Source organism: Anastrepha obliqua, chromosome 3 (genome assembly GCF_027943255.1).
Source record: "Anastrepha obliqua isolate idAnaObli1 chromosome 3, idAnaObli1_1.0, whole genome shotgun sequence".
Classification (NCBI taxonomy): domain Eukaryota; kingdom Metazoa; phylum Arthropoda; class Insecta; order Diptera; family Tephritidae; genus Anastrepha; species Anastrepha obliqua.
Genome location: NC_072894.1, coordinates 26,015,952 through 26,030,677, shown reverse-complemented (window position 1 = coordinate 26,030,677; position 14,726 = coordinate 26,015,952). Strand labels below are relative to the sequence as shown.

At 39.4% G+C, this 14,726-nt stretch overlaps 1 protein-coding gene across 3 annotated transcripts; it reads left to right on the top strand.

Annotated features, from left to right (window-relative positions):
- Nucleotides 1–1,173: 1,173 nt before the first annotated feature.
- On the top strand, nt 1,174–11,671 carry LOC129242948 (homeodomain-interacting protein kinase 2). Of its 3 annotated transcripts, XM_054879913.1 has the most exons (12): nt 1,174–1,535; nt 1,616–1,936; nt 5,437–5,537; nt 5,628–5,837; nt 5,904–6,344; nt 6,427–6,727; nt 6,788–7,068; nt 7,149–7,369; nt 7,458–8,090; nt 8,997–10,018; nt 11,259–11,418; nt 11,555–11,671. In XM_054879913.1, exons 2-11 carry the CDS (start codon nt 1,850–1,852, stop codon nt 11,397–11,399), a joined length of 3,438 nt encoding a protein of 1,145 aa, XP_054735888.1. In that variant the 5' UTR covers nt 1,174–1,535; nt 1,616–1,849; the 3' UTR covers nt 11,400–11,418; nt 11,555–11,671. The 3 variants fall into 3 exon arrangements, with proteins under 3 accessions (XP_054735888.1, XP_054735886.1, XP_054735887.1); XM_054879911.1 differs by having other exon boundaries at nt 7,458–10,018; XM_054879912.1 differs by lacking the exon at nt 1,174–1,535 and having other exon boundaries at nt 1,734–1,936; nt 6,800–7,068; nt 7,458–10,018.
- The last annotated feature ends 3,055 nt before the right edge of the window (nt 11,672–14,726 follow it).

Below are 14,726 nucleotides of genomic sequence, written 5' to 3'. Positions count from 1 at the left end.
ATTGATTCTTAATTTTGTATTATTTTCATACATTTTTTACTTTGAACTGAATAAAAGTAATTTTCCAAACTAAATTTATGGCCTTTTTAATTGATTGCACTTCAACTGGCGTTCCCTGTAAATACATTTAAAGTACTCACTTGAGCTTCTTCTTCTCCTTAATTGGCGTGATAACCACTTATGCGATTTGAGGCTTTGTTTTGTTGCTCAATTTGGTGTAGGATTTTTGTGTGACACGTTCCAAACCCCAACCAGATATCCTGGGTTGTTTCGCTTTCTCACATTAGCTCGCTCTCAAAGGGATGTTCGAGGGTACTACCCAGAGAATACTTGAGCGATGCCCGAAAATTGTAAGCTGCTTAAATCATATGCAAAGAATCGTCCTGGCCTCTATCAAGTAAATGGCAATCAGTGGCTTTCCCCTCTTGCGTGGACTTCTACACATGGAATCATCTTCAACTCACTTCAACTTCATCAAATAAAATCTTACTAAGAATACATAAACTACGCATTATATGCATGATAGTGTACAAATAACGGTATTTTCGTCGCTTACTACGATTAATGGCGTCGAGTCCTATATATTTTGTCGCGCAATTTTTGACATTTCTGTTTGTTTGTTTCAAACATTTATAAACATTTTTTTATAATAATTTTGTTTAATTTTATTTGCTAATTTTTTAAAGTTATGATATGGTAATAAGTTTATATTAATATTTAGTTCAATATGCTTTGTCCGGCACTGTATGTCTACCACATTTTGTGATAGTACTGGATAGTAAGTACCATTTCGCCCGTATCCATTTGTCGTTTGTCCTTGCCGGAAATTGTGTGCTGACGCCCTTTGCTTTTTAATGTTTTTCGAAATTTAATTAATTCTTTTTCGTGTAAGTGGCAAGTGGTGGGCGTAAAAGTGTGTTGCATAGTATCAGCAAACGCTTACATATACATATGTACATATGTCTTTTAGCGACCGCAGTTGTGTCGTCCATACATGTAGAGAGGGCTGCCGGTGTTGGTATTAGAGTTTGTGTGTTCGGGGTGAAATGCGCTTTTTATCCTTACTGCTAATATCATTTCTTCTTAAATAAAGAAAAATAAATAAATAACTACATTTTTGAAATGAAATATAGTACAATTTTCACACTCTTTCTCATTATATATTTGCAGAGTGTGATTGCGGTTGCGTTGATTCCTACTCGTCATCCTCGTACATTGTTGGTTCAGGTTCCGTGACTGATTGCCAAAGCAACAGCGACCAAACTGTTAGAGTTGGTCAGATAAGTAGCACAACTGCATTAGCAGCGGCATCTGCTTCAGCGCAAACGGCGATCACCAAATCCGCAACGGTGGCAGCGGTGGCGGCGGCGACAGCGACAGCGACCAACAGCCTCAAGACGGCTCACACAAAAGTCGCTACGTCTGGGGGGCACGCCAATACGCAGCCCCCCAGTAAGCGTTCAAGTAGCGGTGCCGACGGCGATTACCAGCTGGTTCAACATGAAGTTCTCTATTCGCTCTCCGCTGAGTATGAGGTGAGCATATCGCATAGCTTTATATACCGCCTGAATATATTCATATTGTAAAATATTTGTTTTTGTTTTATATTTTCTAGGTCTTGGAATTTCTCGGACGCGGCACTTTCGGCCAAGTGGTTAAGTGCTGGAAGCGTGGCACCTCAGAAATTGTGGCTATTAAGATTTTAAAGAATCATCCGTCGTATGCACGTCAGGGACAGATTGAAGTGTCAATTTTGTCGCGGCTCAGTCAGGAAAATGCTGATGAATTCAATTTTGTGCGAGCTTTCGAGTGTTTCCAACACAAAAACCACACATGCTTGGTTTTTGAAATGCTTGAACAGAATCTCTATGATTTTCTCAAGCAGAACAAGTTTTCACCACTACCATTGAAATATATACGACCGATATTGGAGCAGGTTGGTAACATGATATCAAATTATTTAAATATAGTTGTGAAAACAAACTTAAAAAAAGAAAACAAAAGAACGTTAAATTATGATCTCACTTATAAAATGTAATTTATGTGTATTCGCGCTTGCGAAATCTTCCGATACAATTTAGATAATCACTTCGAGATTGTAGCAAAATGACTGAAATCAATAGTTGAATTAACTTTTGGGCATTACATATACGTTTTGCGGATATAGCCATTCTGTCTTATTTATAATCTAAACTTGATAGCATAGGACAGACCGGGAAGTCTCGTCTTTGTGGCTACTGGAGTTACATGTTTGTCATATTGGTTCCAATAATTAATGACGGGGAATGCCGTCCTGCCTCTATGTTTCTACACAAAGTTGACGGCGTTTGTCGGTTTGACCGCGAAAAAGTTAAACGGGGACGGTTTGGTGAAGTACGTCCCAAATCTCGTTAAATGCTTCGGCATAATGTGATCGTGGTGTACTGAAAACTAAAGCTGGCGTCTTACGAAAATCGCTACTTTATTTTTCGCGATTTTGACAACCGGCTGACGTCATGAGTTGTAAAATCGGCCAAACACCGAAACAACGGTGTAAGTGCCAATTATATATATTGGATATGGGAATAAATTTCCGTACTTTCTTAGCCAAAGTTACGAATTATTTAAACAATTAAACAATTATTGATGTTATGTGAAGTTTGTGCCATTGGAAGCTACAGCTTTATTCCATCTTTCAGGCAGCATACGGATTCCTCAGACGAAAAAATCGAGTTCTTTTGACTTGTCCATTCATTGAAACAGTTTGCGATGCTCTCGTAAGAAGAGCTGACTGCTCTCCAATAAGGGCTGACTGCATTGATCGTAACCGATGGTAATCCGAAGGTGTAATGTCTCGAAAACGCGACGGGTGGGGCAAGATTTCCCAATTCAGTCCCTCTAAATATTTCTGGACCGATTTGGCAACGTGTGGCCTGGCGTTGTCATGCAGCAAAATCAGTTTTCCATGTCTACCGTCCCATTCCAGTCGCTTTTCTCGAGAACTGCATTTGGTAACGATCGCCAATGAGGGTTTCAGATGGTTTAAGGAGTTCATAATAGATGACACTCTTTTGATCCCAACAGATGCACAACATAACCATTGAAGCATGAATATTTTTTTTCACTGTCGTTGGACCTGGTTCATCTGGCAGGCTCCAACATTTTCGACGCTTAGGGATGCAGAAAACCTTTTCTTTTCTGCCGTTCAAGAAGTATCTCACACGTCACCAAATGTCTCTTGATATCCCTCTCCTTCAATTGATGTGGCCCCCAGTTTATCGACGGTTGATCAGTCAACATCCTACTCTTTAGGCAAACGATCAAGAGTTCGACATGCGTCTTCAGCGAATAATTGCTGTAGTTGAGTATCTTCGACTTTTTTCGGTGCCCCTTCGCGATCTTTATCACTCACGTCGAAATTACTACTTTGGAAGCGTCGAAACCACTCTACAAGTTGTATTTGATGGCGTGTGATTACCGTAAATATTGATCAATATACGATACGTTTCAGCTGCACTTTTGAAAGGTATTGATGAAGCATGACTTCCCGTAAATGTTGTTTTTTCGGGACGAACGTAGACATTTTTGACGTCAGATAAAAAGGATCTTGACGCTTAAAGCGAATGTCAACTACGGCGATCGAAACCTCATATAAACACCTTCAAATCACCGGTATATTACTAAAACGAACAACAAATAGTATCAGCAGCGACATTTCTTTTACAAGGGCGGAAACTTATTCCCATACCCAATATAATAAGGTTGTCAAAAAAGTCTTGCGGTATTTTTATTGAATTTTCAATTGTTCATAAAATTGGTTATAATTATGCGATTTAAGTCAAATATGAGCCGTTTTGTTCGATGACGAGTTCCCAACGAGATGTCAACTTCATAATGCTCCTCTTATAGAAGCTCGCTTCCTTATTGTCAAAAAACTCGGAGAGCCAATTTTCACAGGACTCTCTTGAGGACAACTTCCGACTACCAAGCTCGTTCGCCATGGACAGAAATAGGTGGTAATCACTTGGTGCGAGATCCGGACTATACGGTGGATGCAAAAGAACCTCCCGTCCGAGCTCCCGGAGCTTCTGGCGCGTCACCAAAGATGTGTGTGGCCTGGCGTTGTCCTGATGGAAGACAATTCGGCCTCTGTTGATCAAAGATGGCCTCTTCTGCATGAGTGCTGCATTCAAGCGGTCCAGTTGTTGGCAGTACAGGTCCGAATTGAGCGTTTGGCCATAGGGGAGCAGCTCATTGTGGATGATTCTCTGCCAATCGCACCAAACACACAGAAGAACCTTCCTGGCCGTCAATCCAGGCTTGGCCACCGTCTGGGCAGCTTCGCTGCTTTTCGACCACGACCGTTTGCGCTACACGTTGTCGTAAGTGACCCACTTTTCATCGCCAGTCACCATCCGCTTCAAAAACGGGTAGATTTTGTTACGATTCAGAAGCGATTCGCATGCTTCCATACGGGCAAAAATGTTTTTTTGCGTCAAGTCGTGTGGCACCCATACATCGAGCATCTTTTTGAATCCAAGCTTCTTCAAATGGTTTATAACGGTTTGATGACTCATGCCCAGCTCTTGGCCGATGCTACGGCTGCTACTATGCCGGTCTCTTTCGATGAATTCAGCGATTTTATCGCAATTTTCGACGACAGGCCTTCCGGACCGTGACGCATCTTCGATCACCTCTGCACCAGAACGAAAAGGTTGAAACCATCGTTGTGCGGTGGAAATGGAAACTGTATCGGGTCCATAAACTGCACAAATTTTATTGGCAGCATGAGATGCATTTTTGCCTTTATCGTAGTAGTACTGTAAAATATGCCGTATTTTCTCTTTATTTTGCTCCATGTTTGCGACGCTATAACTCACGAACTACTAAAAGCAAACTACAATTAGTTCAACACGTGTTAGCACGTGAAAAGAGCTTTCCAAAAAGCTCTAGCGTGAACCGATGCGACGAATACAACTAGAACTACGCGCTTGCAAAGACAAGCTTGCGGAAATACCGCAAGACTTTTTTGACAACCTTATATTATATGTATAATAATTAGGACTTGTGAAAGGTTACCTCTTCACCCTTTCGCTTTGCTTGTGCAACGGTAGAGTAGTTATGGGACATAGTGTCGTATCATGCCATAAAATTAATTCGAATACAAAAAACACTTAAATCGAATAGGGAAAAGTTCTAGCGAGCTTCCTAACAACTTTTTTTTATCCTATTCTGTCGAAGCAGAACGTTCCCTGGACCTTTTCTTGATGGTTCATATAACAACATATCATATCTGACTTCGACTCATAAAATAATTTTTAGAACCAGTATTTATCTGAAAAACATTTTATCATTACTTACCAACAAAATACCTTATATAAATTCATATATTTGAAGTTTATTTTCTTTATTGATGACGATGATCTTTTAAAACCATACTTCCCCATTTCTCTCAAGGTTTTAACGGCGTTGCTGAAATTGAAGCAACTTGGTTTGATTCATGCGGACTTGAAGCCGGAAAATATAATGTTGGTAGATCCTGTAAGACAACCTTATAGGTGAGCTATCTATAAATTATTTCATTCACTATTTTTGTTTTTAACTCTTTTTTATCGTCTTACTTATATGCACTTTTCGCGCGTATTTAGAGTGAAGGTGATTGATTTTGGGAGCGCATCGCATGTCAGCAAAACGGTTTGCAATACTTACTTGCAATCGCGCTACTATCGTGCACCGGAAATAATTCTAGGTTTGCCATTTTGTGAGGCAATCGACATGTGGTCGCTGGGCTGTGTAGTGGCTGAACTGTTCCTGGGTTGGCCCTTATATCCGGGCTCATCTGAGTTCGATCAAATAAGGTGGTTTTTAACTTTTTCTCTTAATTTGAGTTTCTTGAATAACGCAATTGCTTAAATTCTATTTAGGTACATATCACAGACACAGGGTCTGCCCACGGAGCATATGTTGAACAGTGCCTCGAAGACATCGAAATTTTTCTATCGCGACGTCGATTCGACCTATCCCTTTTGGCGCTTGAAGACCACGGAAGAACACGAAGCAGAGACAAACACGAAAAGCAAGGAGGCACGCAAATATATATTTAATTGTTTAGATGACATCGGCCAAGTAAATGTACCTACTGACTTGGAAGGCGGCCAATTGTTGGCCGAAAAGACCGATCGTCGAGAGTTCATTGACCTGCTTAAGCGTATGCTGACTATTGATCAGGAGCGTCGTCTTACACCTGCTGAGGCATTGAACCATTCCTTTGTACGCCTCACCCACCTAGTTGATTATGTTTATTGTAACAATGTAAAAGCTTCAGTACAGATGATGGAAGTATGCCGACGTGGTGATTTCCATACGTAAGCATCCATTACTTTTTATTGTTTCCGCGTTGATTTAAAATATTTTCCTATTTTAATTTCTATGATTGTATTTGCACAGCGTACAACCAGCCTCTACGTTGGTAACCAATTTTGTACCAAGCACTACTGAGAATATGACGTTTACCATCAACAATCAGCTGACCAGTCAAGTGCAACGTCTAGTGCGTGAGCGTCCACTGGCTTACGAGGGCCTCTACCAAATCTATGGCGGCCGCAATGTTGGACGTCAGTACACCCAAGGACGTGCTGATGCGTTCCAACATCAGCTGAATATTTTGTGTCCGCCATCTTACCAAACCATGCCCAGTCCCACTAAGCATGTTGTTGTGGGTAGCGCTACAATGCAACCACCACTGCAAGTACGTATACGTGCCATTTTGAATCCTTTTAAAATATAATGAGAATTAAACATTTCAAAGGTTCCTCCACAGCAATATGTGAATGTGCCTGTGCCAGTATCGATGGTGGAACCGGCTTCCGGCCAACGTATGCTGCTGACCAATCGTGTGCAAGCAAGCGGTGTGGCCTGGCCACAGACTGGGCGACAGATGGCTTTGGTACCATCGTGGCAACAGGCCCCAGCACATTCGTTGATTGTCGATTCAGCACCATTTTTGAATGTTGAGGAGATTTATCCCAAACACCATTTGAATATACCAAGAAATGATCTCAAGAAGGAGTCTCCAGTACAGCATTTAGTGTAAGTTAACGTCTATAACGTGTGGCGGAATGTCAAAGCTCACTATTGTAAACATTTTTTTTATATTCTTCGTTTCGCAGGACTAAGAGCAACTCGTATCGTGTGCCGCGTCACGACAAAAAGGAAAATAATCAGCTGTCACCTGTTAAGAAGCGTGTAAAGGAGAGTTCACCTCCGCATCAGCAGCGCTATAATCGCGCTTCGCACGTTTCGCCGCAGTATCATAGTCATCACAATTGCAACTATGGTAGCAGCTACAACAGCAACGCTGGACCTGTTATTACATCGGCTTCTTCAAGTAGTAAGGAAGAAATCACTTTGAGATTAAAAAATTCATTTTTTTGTTTTTTGTTTCTACGTTTCTTATTCCCTATTTGTTTCCTTCGCAGACATTGTTAGTCAGAGCGGCAGTAACAGTGGGGGCCATCATCATCATCATAGTAGTAACTCGGCCAATCAACAACATGTTATTAACAGCAGCAGCAGCAGCAGCGGTGGTGGAGGCTATAACAATAGCAATCATCACATTATCAATAATTGTAGCAGCAACAACAGTGTTGGTGGCAATTATCACCAACAAACTCATCACGCTCCACAACAGCAGTCGGCTCAACAAACGGTGCAGCATTCGCATCAGCATCATGGCGCTATTGTAAAGCAGCAAACAATTACTATTCATGACACGCCATCCCCATCGGCCGTCATAACGATTTCGGATAGTGAGGATGAGGGCAACGAGCCACCTGCTCCAGTAGCCGTGGCACCGGTAATGAAGCAACGCGCTCATGCGCAGTCGCAAACCAATCCAGCGTTGTTGCAACACTCTTCATCGTCTTCGTCGTGCCGTGCCAATGGCCATCAACATCAAACACAATCGCAACAACAACAGCCACAACTACAACCGCAGCCGCAGCATGTGCACCATCACCACCATCAGCCCCAGCCACAGACGCAACCACAGCAGCAGCAACAACAGCCGCAGCACCAGCACCAGCACCAGCACCAAGCTGCAAACATCTATGGTAATGCATCAACATCCACTTCAACGTCTACTAGTAGCATCACTAATCATTCAAAGGCAAAGTTGTCGCATGAATCACAGTCGCATCCGAATACGTATTCACATTCAAATCTAACCCATAGCGCTGATGTCAGCATCAAATGTTCAAGTAGTTCGAACAGTAGCAATAGCCATAGCCATAGCAGTAGCAATAACAATAATGCCAATAATAATATTAATAGCAATAGTCAAGGCGGTGGCGTACATAATAATAACAACAACAATAGTAATAGTAACAGTAACAGTAATCAATATGCCACCGCCGCCCGAAGTACGGCGCCAAATGCTGTGCAGGGCGGAAGCGGAAGTGGAACTGGATTTGGTGCAGGAGCCGGAGCAGATATTGCCGTTGGCGCGGCTGCGGTCGCCGCATGCTCGGCACAGCAACATGTGCCACACGCACACTCGCTTCCACATTCGCACTCGCATTCGCATCATCATAATTCTCACCATAACCATCAGACGCCGACACAGACACTCATGCAGACGCAATATATTGCTAGCAATCACCATCATCAACAAATACAGCCACAGCCACAGCAGCAGCAACATGCGGCTAGCAATTGCGGCAGCATCTCTAACAATTCCGCCTCCACTTCCGCAACCAACACCAATTCCAATTCTACTTCTACTTCCACCCACCACCATTATAGTAGCAACAATAGCAGCAACAACCATCACCATCATGTTCCTAGCAACAGTTCCTCCATATCCTCAAACACCAACAATTCTTCATCTCATCCATCATCTACCCTATCCACTACCAATCCCTATCCACCCGCAATATCTTCCTCTTCTTCCGCAACCACCAGCATCGCTCATCGTCACAGCAAACACGTTCAGTTAGTAATCCCATGCGTAACCGTAGGTGACAACGAGGCAGAGGAGGGACGTCGTCGTGGCAGTCATGCACATAGTGGCGGTAATAGTCCTAGACAACAACAGCAGCACCATCACCAACAATTACAATCATCATCCTCTTCACACCATCACCATCATCAACAACAACAACAGCAGCAGCAGCACCAACAACAGCAGCAACCACCACAACAACAACAACCACACCACCATCACCAACACCACCAGCACCAGCAGCACCAACATCAGCAACAAGTTTCACAGCCACAGCCACAACAGCAACAATATCAGCAGCCAACCCAGCAGCAACAGCCGAACATTAAATACGAGCCGGGACAGTCGCAGAAAAAGCGTATATTGGCAATGGCCCAGAATGAGTGTTACAATAATGGTGCCAGCTGCAGCGGCAGCTTAGGCAACCAAACTGCTAGTTTGCCACATTTGCCAACGAAGCAGGAACCAGCCGAATTTTATGAGTATCCGCCGCAGCAGGCCACCACGGTCGTTGTTGACAACAAACGTTCTTCGTGGGCAGCCGCGGCTACACAAGCACCACCAGCACATCACAAGCGTGAGGTTACCTCCACGGCCTCATCTGCATCGGTGTACGTGCAGCATGCGCCATCCTCATCAGCAGCTGCACCTCCATTGGCGCATTCGAAGAGCTCTTCATCGGCAGTTGGCGGTGCGGTGGTAGTAGGTGCAGTTTCAGGAGCTGCTGCAGGGCCACCTTCGTGGGGTGCACCACAAGTATACCATAGACAGCAACAAACTCATACTGCTGTACAAGTGGTCGCACCATCAGCTCAACAGCAATCACAGCCACAACCGCCACATCATCAGCATCAAGCGAATACCCCAATCGGAGGTTCGCCATCCGCTGCTACAGCAGTGATGCTGCAGCCGGATATTTATGCGCAGGGTGACATGTATCGACGCCCAACAGTGTTTGTATCGCAGGCGACTCCCACATATGCATATAATCGTGCTGCAGTAGCACCGCCGCCAGCACATAACAGTTCGAGTCGTCAGGTGAGTTATGCGAAATAAGTTTGAGTTTTGTACTGCCTTTACCTTTAGGCCTTTTTAGCACACAACTTGTTTAGTATTTTTTCTGCATTTTAACAAACAGTGCAGCGTTATTCTACAGCCGTTAAGACCTTGAGTGATACAAAATATCGTCAAAATATTTCTGATATATTCTTTAGCGCTGGTACAAAACTAGAACTAACTTTATTTAAATTTCCCACATATTCGGCAAAGATTTTATTCAAAACAGATGAGAAACTGAAAAATTTAAAATACATTTTTATACTCGGGCGCACTTTTTCATAACAGTATTATAATTTTGCTCACATAACGGTTGTATGTTACAGCATAAAAGGCTCGAGATAGATACGTACATACAATTCGTATACACTATATATACTAAAATGCCTAGAATGATGAATATTTATTGAAATGAATGGTGAATAATTTTTTTATATGAACTCAGACTCTAAATCCTGTGCTGTATGGGAAGGCTAGTCTACAAATTCTCTAAACCGATATTTAACACATGGGCCTAACAAAGAAAACACGTTTTAGTTTTTTTTTTTTCAAAATTAGCTTTATTCATCAACGTAATTTCCATCAAGAGCAACGTTATCGTTCCAGCGCCACTCTAACATTTCAATACCTTCTCCATAGTCAAATGCTCATGTAATTTAAAGCCAAATCGTTACGATGTCAGCTAACTCACACAACTTCGTCGATCATTCAAAACGATTTTGTGGAGTTCTTTTTTTAATTTTGTGCTGTTACCGCCTTTGGTGTCATTTGGACGTCCACTGCGTTGTGCATCATCAGTGTCTCTACGACCTCGTTTGAAGTCAGCAAACCATTGTTTTATTGTTGTTGTTGATGAAGCGTGGTCCCCATAACACCTTTCAAGGCATTGCTTCGCTTGAACGGTATTTTTTCGCCATCAAGAAGCATTGTAAAATTCGAACAAAAAATTCTTTTTGATTTATTGTTTTGAAAATAACAAAAGTAGCGTCACTCAACATAAAAACTCACGAACTTATGAATATAATATTATGAAATTTTAACAGCTGTATTTTTAGGGTTAGTACTAACTGAAAAAAGAGGTGAATGCAATAAAACTAGTGCCATCTATGTGTTAGCCCCGGGACTTTTCAGCCCATGTGTTATATGAAACTTAAACATAATCACAAAATTATTTGCTCGCTCAAATATTACTAACTGAATTGCCATCTTCCTTTGCTCATAGGTAATACCATCGCATCCACTGCCTGCCCATATACATTTTCCCACACAGTACAGCCAATTTGGTCCTCTCAGCCCAGCACAAGTTGCCGCTAGCAAGCATGCGCATTATGCTCCGACGAACATATGGTATGGTGGAGAGTAAACTGGTTTACAACACTCGAGTGAGTCCAACGAAACAAATGAATTACTTTGATAATTTTACTATGAAATCTTTATAGTTTTCAATTGATATTTTGTCGTATTTTATCTCTAACAAAACTTTAATGTGTTATATTTCGCCTGATGGCTTTCATGCAGATCGTTTTTATCTGATTGCACTGGCAGCAACAGCAGATTTATGAAAACAAAATGCAGCAAAAATAATTACAATAATAATAATATTGTCATACGCGACTTGCAGCAACAGTTACAAACGTCGGCACAACAGCTGCAAATACAAAACGAACAGCAAATGGAACAACAGAAACATAGAGAACATGATTTAAAATTACTAGCGGCCGAGCCAGAGACCCAAGCGTTAGCAGAAACTAACACAACAGTAATGGAGAATAATCAAAATTTATGTTTTACACGCTGGTGGTTTATGCTCATGCAACAAACTATTAACTACAACTACAATAACAATTACAACAACATATTGCAGCGAGCAAACGCTGCAACAGCAAGCAATCTACCAACAGCATTTTTAAACGAGCTGCTAGGAAATGTAACAAATATTTTACCTAACGAACAATAACAACCATAAGAGCTAAGAATGCTATTAGCTGCATTAACAGTAGTTGTGTTAACAGTGACTGCATTAACAGTAGTTGTGTTAGTAGTGACTGCATTAAAAGACAAAATGTTGTGCGCGCTCGCATCGACTGTCAGGAGGCGTAGAAAGTAACTAAGCCTTCGACTTATTCGTATTGTATATATGTAGAATTGAAAACTTATAATCAAATTTTTTGAAGTAATGGAATAGTGAATATTTATATGAATATGGAGTACATACGTGATTTCTTCAACTACACAACATACAATTAGACAGCTACTTTAACTTATTACACATCCCCACAAACACGTATGGCAGTAATAAATATGCTAATAGTTGTTTTTGACGAGAAATGTGTAAAATAAATGTTTTACCATGTAATTTTTGTACACAGAATAATAGTTGCAATAACTTTGAAAAATTAAAATGTAGCTAACAACAATATTTGGTAGAGCAACCACAAAGAGTTTATCAATCTTTGCATACAATTTAAAATGTTCAGATAAACTTACACACACACATACGTATTCATGTTGACTGTAAGTAAACATCTGACACACACATATATATATCAATATCACTATAACATGAATCATAACAGAAAATACTGCAACATTTATGCGCTAACATAATTTACCCTATGGCTCTTATTACAAATATTATAATGTATATTACACCCATTGATATTTTGTTATATTACGTAAGTTTACAACAACATACTTTTGTAAGAAAGGGAAAATAGAAGTGATTATTGTAACAATGTACTTTAAAAAATGAAGAATATGTAAAACTATACATAGATACGCGTGCTAAGAGCACATAACACAATTTACAACTGTTTGCCACCCCCTACGGATAACTACCTAAACTACCTAATCAGTTTCGAAACAATAAAGAAATTGATGTATTAGATAATATATATATAAGTAATATACCTTAAATTCATAAAGGGTATAGTTAAAAATTGTAAACTCAAACCTTTTAATAAAAAAGCAAAATCCTATGAGTTACTAACTTTTGCAAATACGTAAAGTGCTTTTGATGAATTACACGTACATAAATACTTGTTTAGTTGTCCAGCTGTACAGCTACAGATATTTAAAAAAAAATGCGTGTGCGCTTGTCTGCACAAGAGTGTAAGAATTTTGTGAGCACATAGAATTGCCACACACACAAAATGCACACACACACCCACCTACCGAGCATTCAATTAATCTTAACATAAATGTAGAAAAATACATTTTAGTAAATAAATACATTTTTGTCATAAATTGTCTACACTTTTTCTTGTTCTAAATGAACACATAAATTTCTATTTTGACACAAAAAATAAAAAATTGTAGTGGGAATTAAATTTGTTGCAAGTCCTGCAAATGAGCGCTTTGCTTTTTCCGGTTAGCAGTTTTTAATAAAAAAAAATTAAAAATAAAAGAAGAATATTGATGAAAATTTTAAAGTTAACAATTTTTATATTTATATGTGTAAAAAATAAATAAATCATTTCATTTTTCTTACCTACAAAAAGTAATACTAAATAATCTTTTTTTTCATAGCGACTTAAAAATTCTCAATAACTTTAGTATTTAAACAAATAAATAATTCAACGCTTATAACTTTCAATGATGAATTATTATTTGTTAATTTTTTTTTTAAATAAACTAAAATTCATATAAGTATATCTAATATTGCAAGGTAGTGGTATCATATGCTAGTATTGAAATACAAATTTTTATTTATAAAAGCACTTCATTCAAATAAACAAATGAATTAATTAAAAAAAAAAACATGTAAAGGCCTCAATAATCTAGCTCCATCAAACTGCGGCTGCAACAAAAATTAATAGCTTACCGCGTGACTATTGACCAAGTTAGATTGTTTGATGTCTTTCTGCGATAATTTAACTTTTCAAGCTTTTATTATAAAAAAACGAATCAAACTGATTGTATGATAATAAAAGTTTTGCCAAGAATTTCATATTATTTTCATGAGTCAGCACATTAATGCACATAATTAAAAATTAATGAATTTCAATTAAATAAAGTCTAGCTGCTTATATGCAGCACAACGCAGCTTAAAAATCAATTCCCTTCATATATTATATATATATATATATATAATTTTGTTTTTTTCCATACTTCCTGGGTGGAACAAAGAGCCTCTCCCTTTTTAAGTGTACATTTATGTTTTAGAATAAGTGGCACTTTGCTTTTCAACCCAAATATGTGTTGCATAATTCAATAACTGTTGCGTGTCCAAACATTTCGCTAAATTTTTCAAATTGACAACCAACTCTCTTTATTCGCTTCACAACAATTGGCTAGCTGTGCTACATTTTATAATATTTTTACATTTACATAGCATACATTTTATTGGCATTATTATAGTTCTGTCCATTGATTTAAAAACGTTATGTTTGTTTTATGTTTTGAGGTTGTAAAGAAACAATGAAGTAATAATAATGGTGTAATTTGTAATAAAAATAAATGATTACATTAGCATATAAACGCACTATGATAATTTATGTTGTTGTTGCACTTAGTGTGTGAGGCTTTAAAAGGAGCAATGTGTCGAACGTGCTAAGCGCTTACAAATGTTTCATTTTAATGTACAAGTAATATATGATAAATGGATATGTATATTAGTTATTCGCTAATTCAGTTATGTAGCAACACTTTATAGTACTCCTCATGCATAATTACATAGTAAACATGTCAA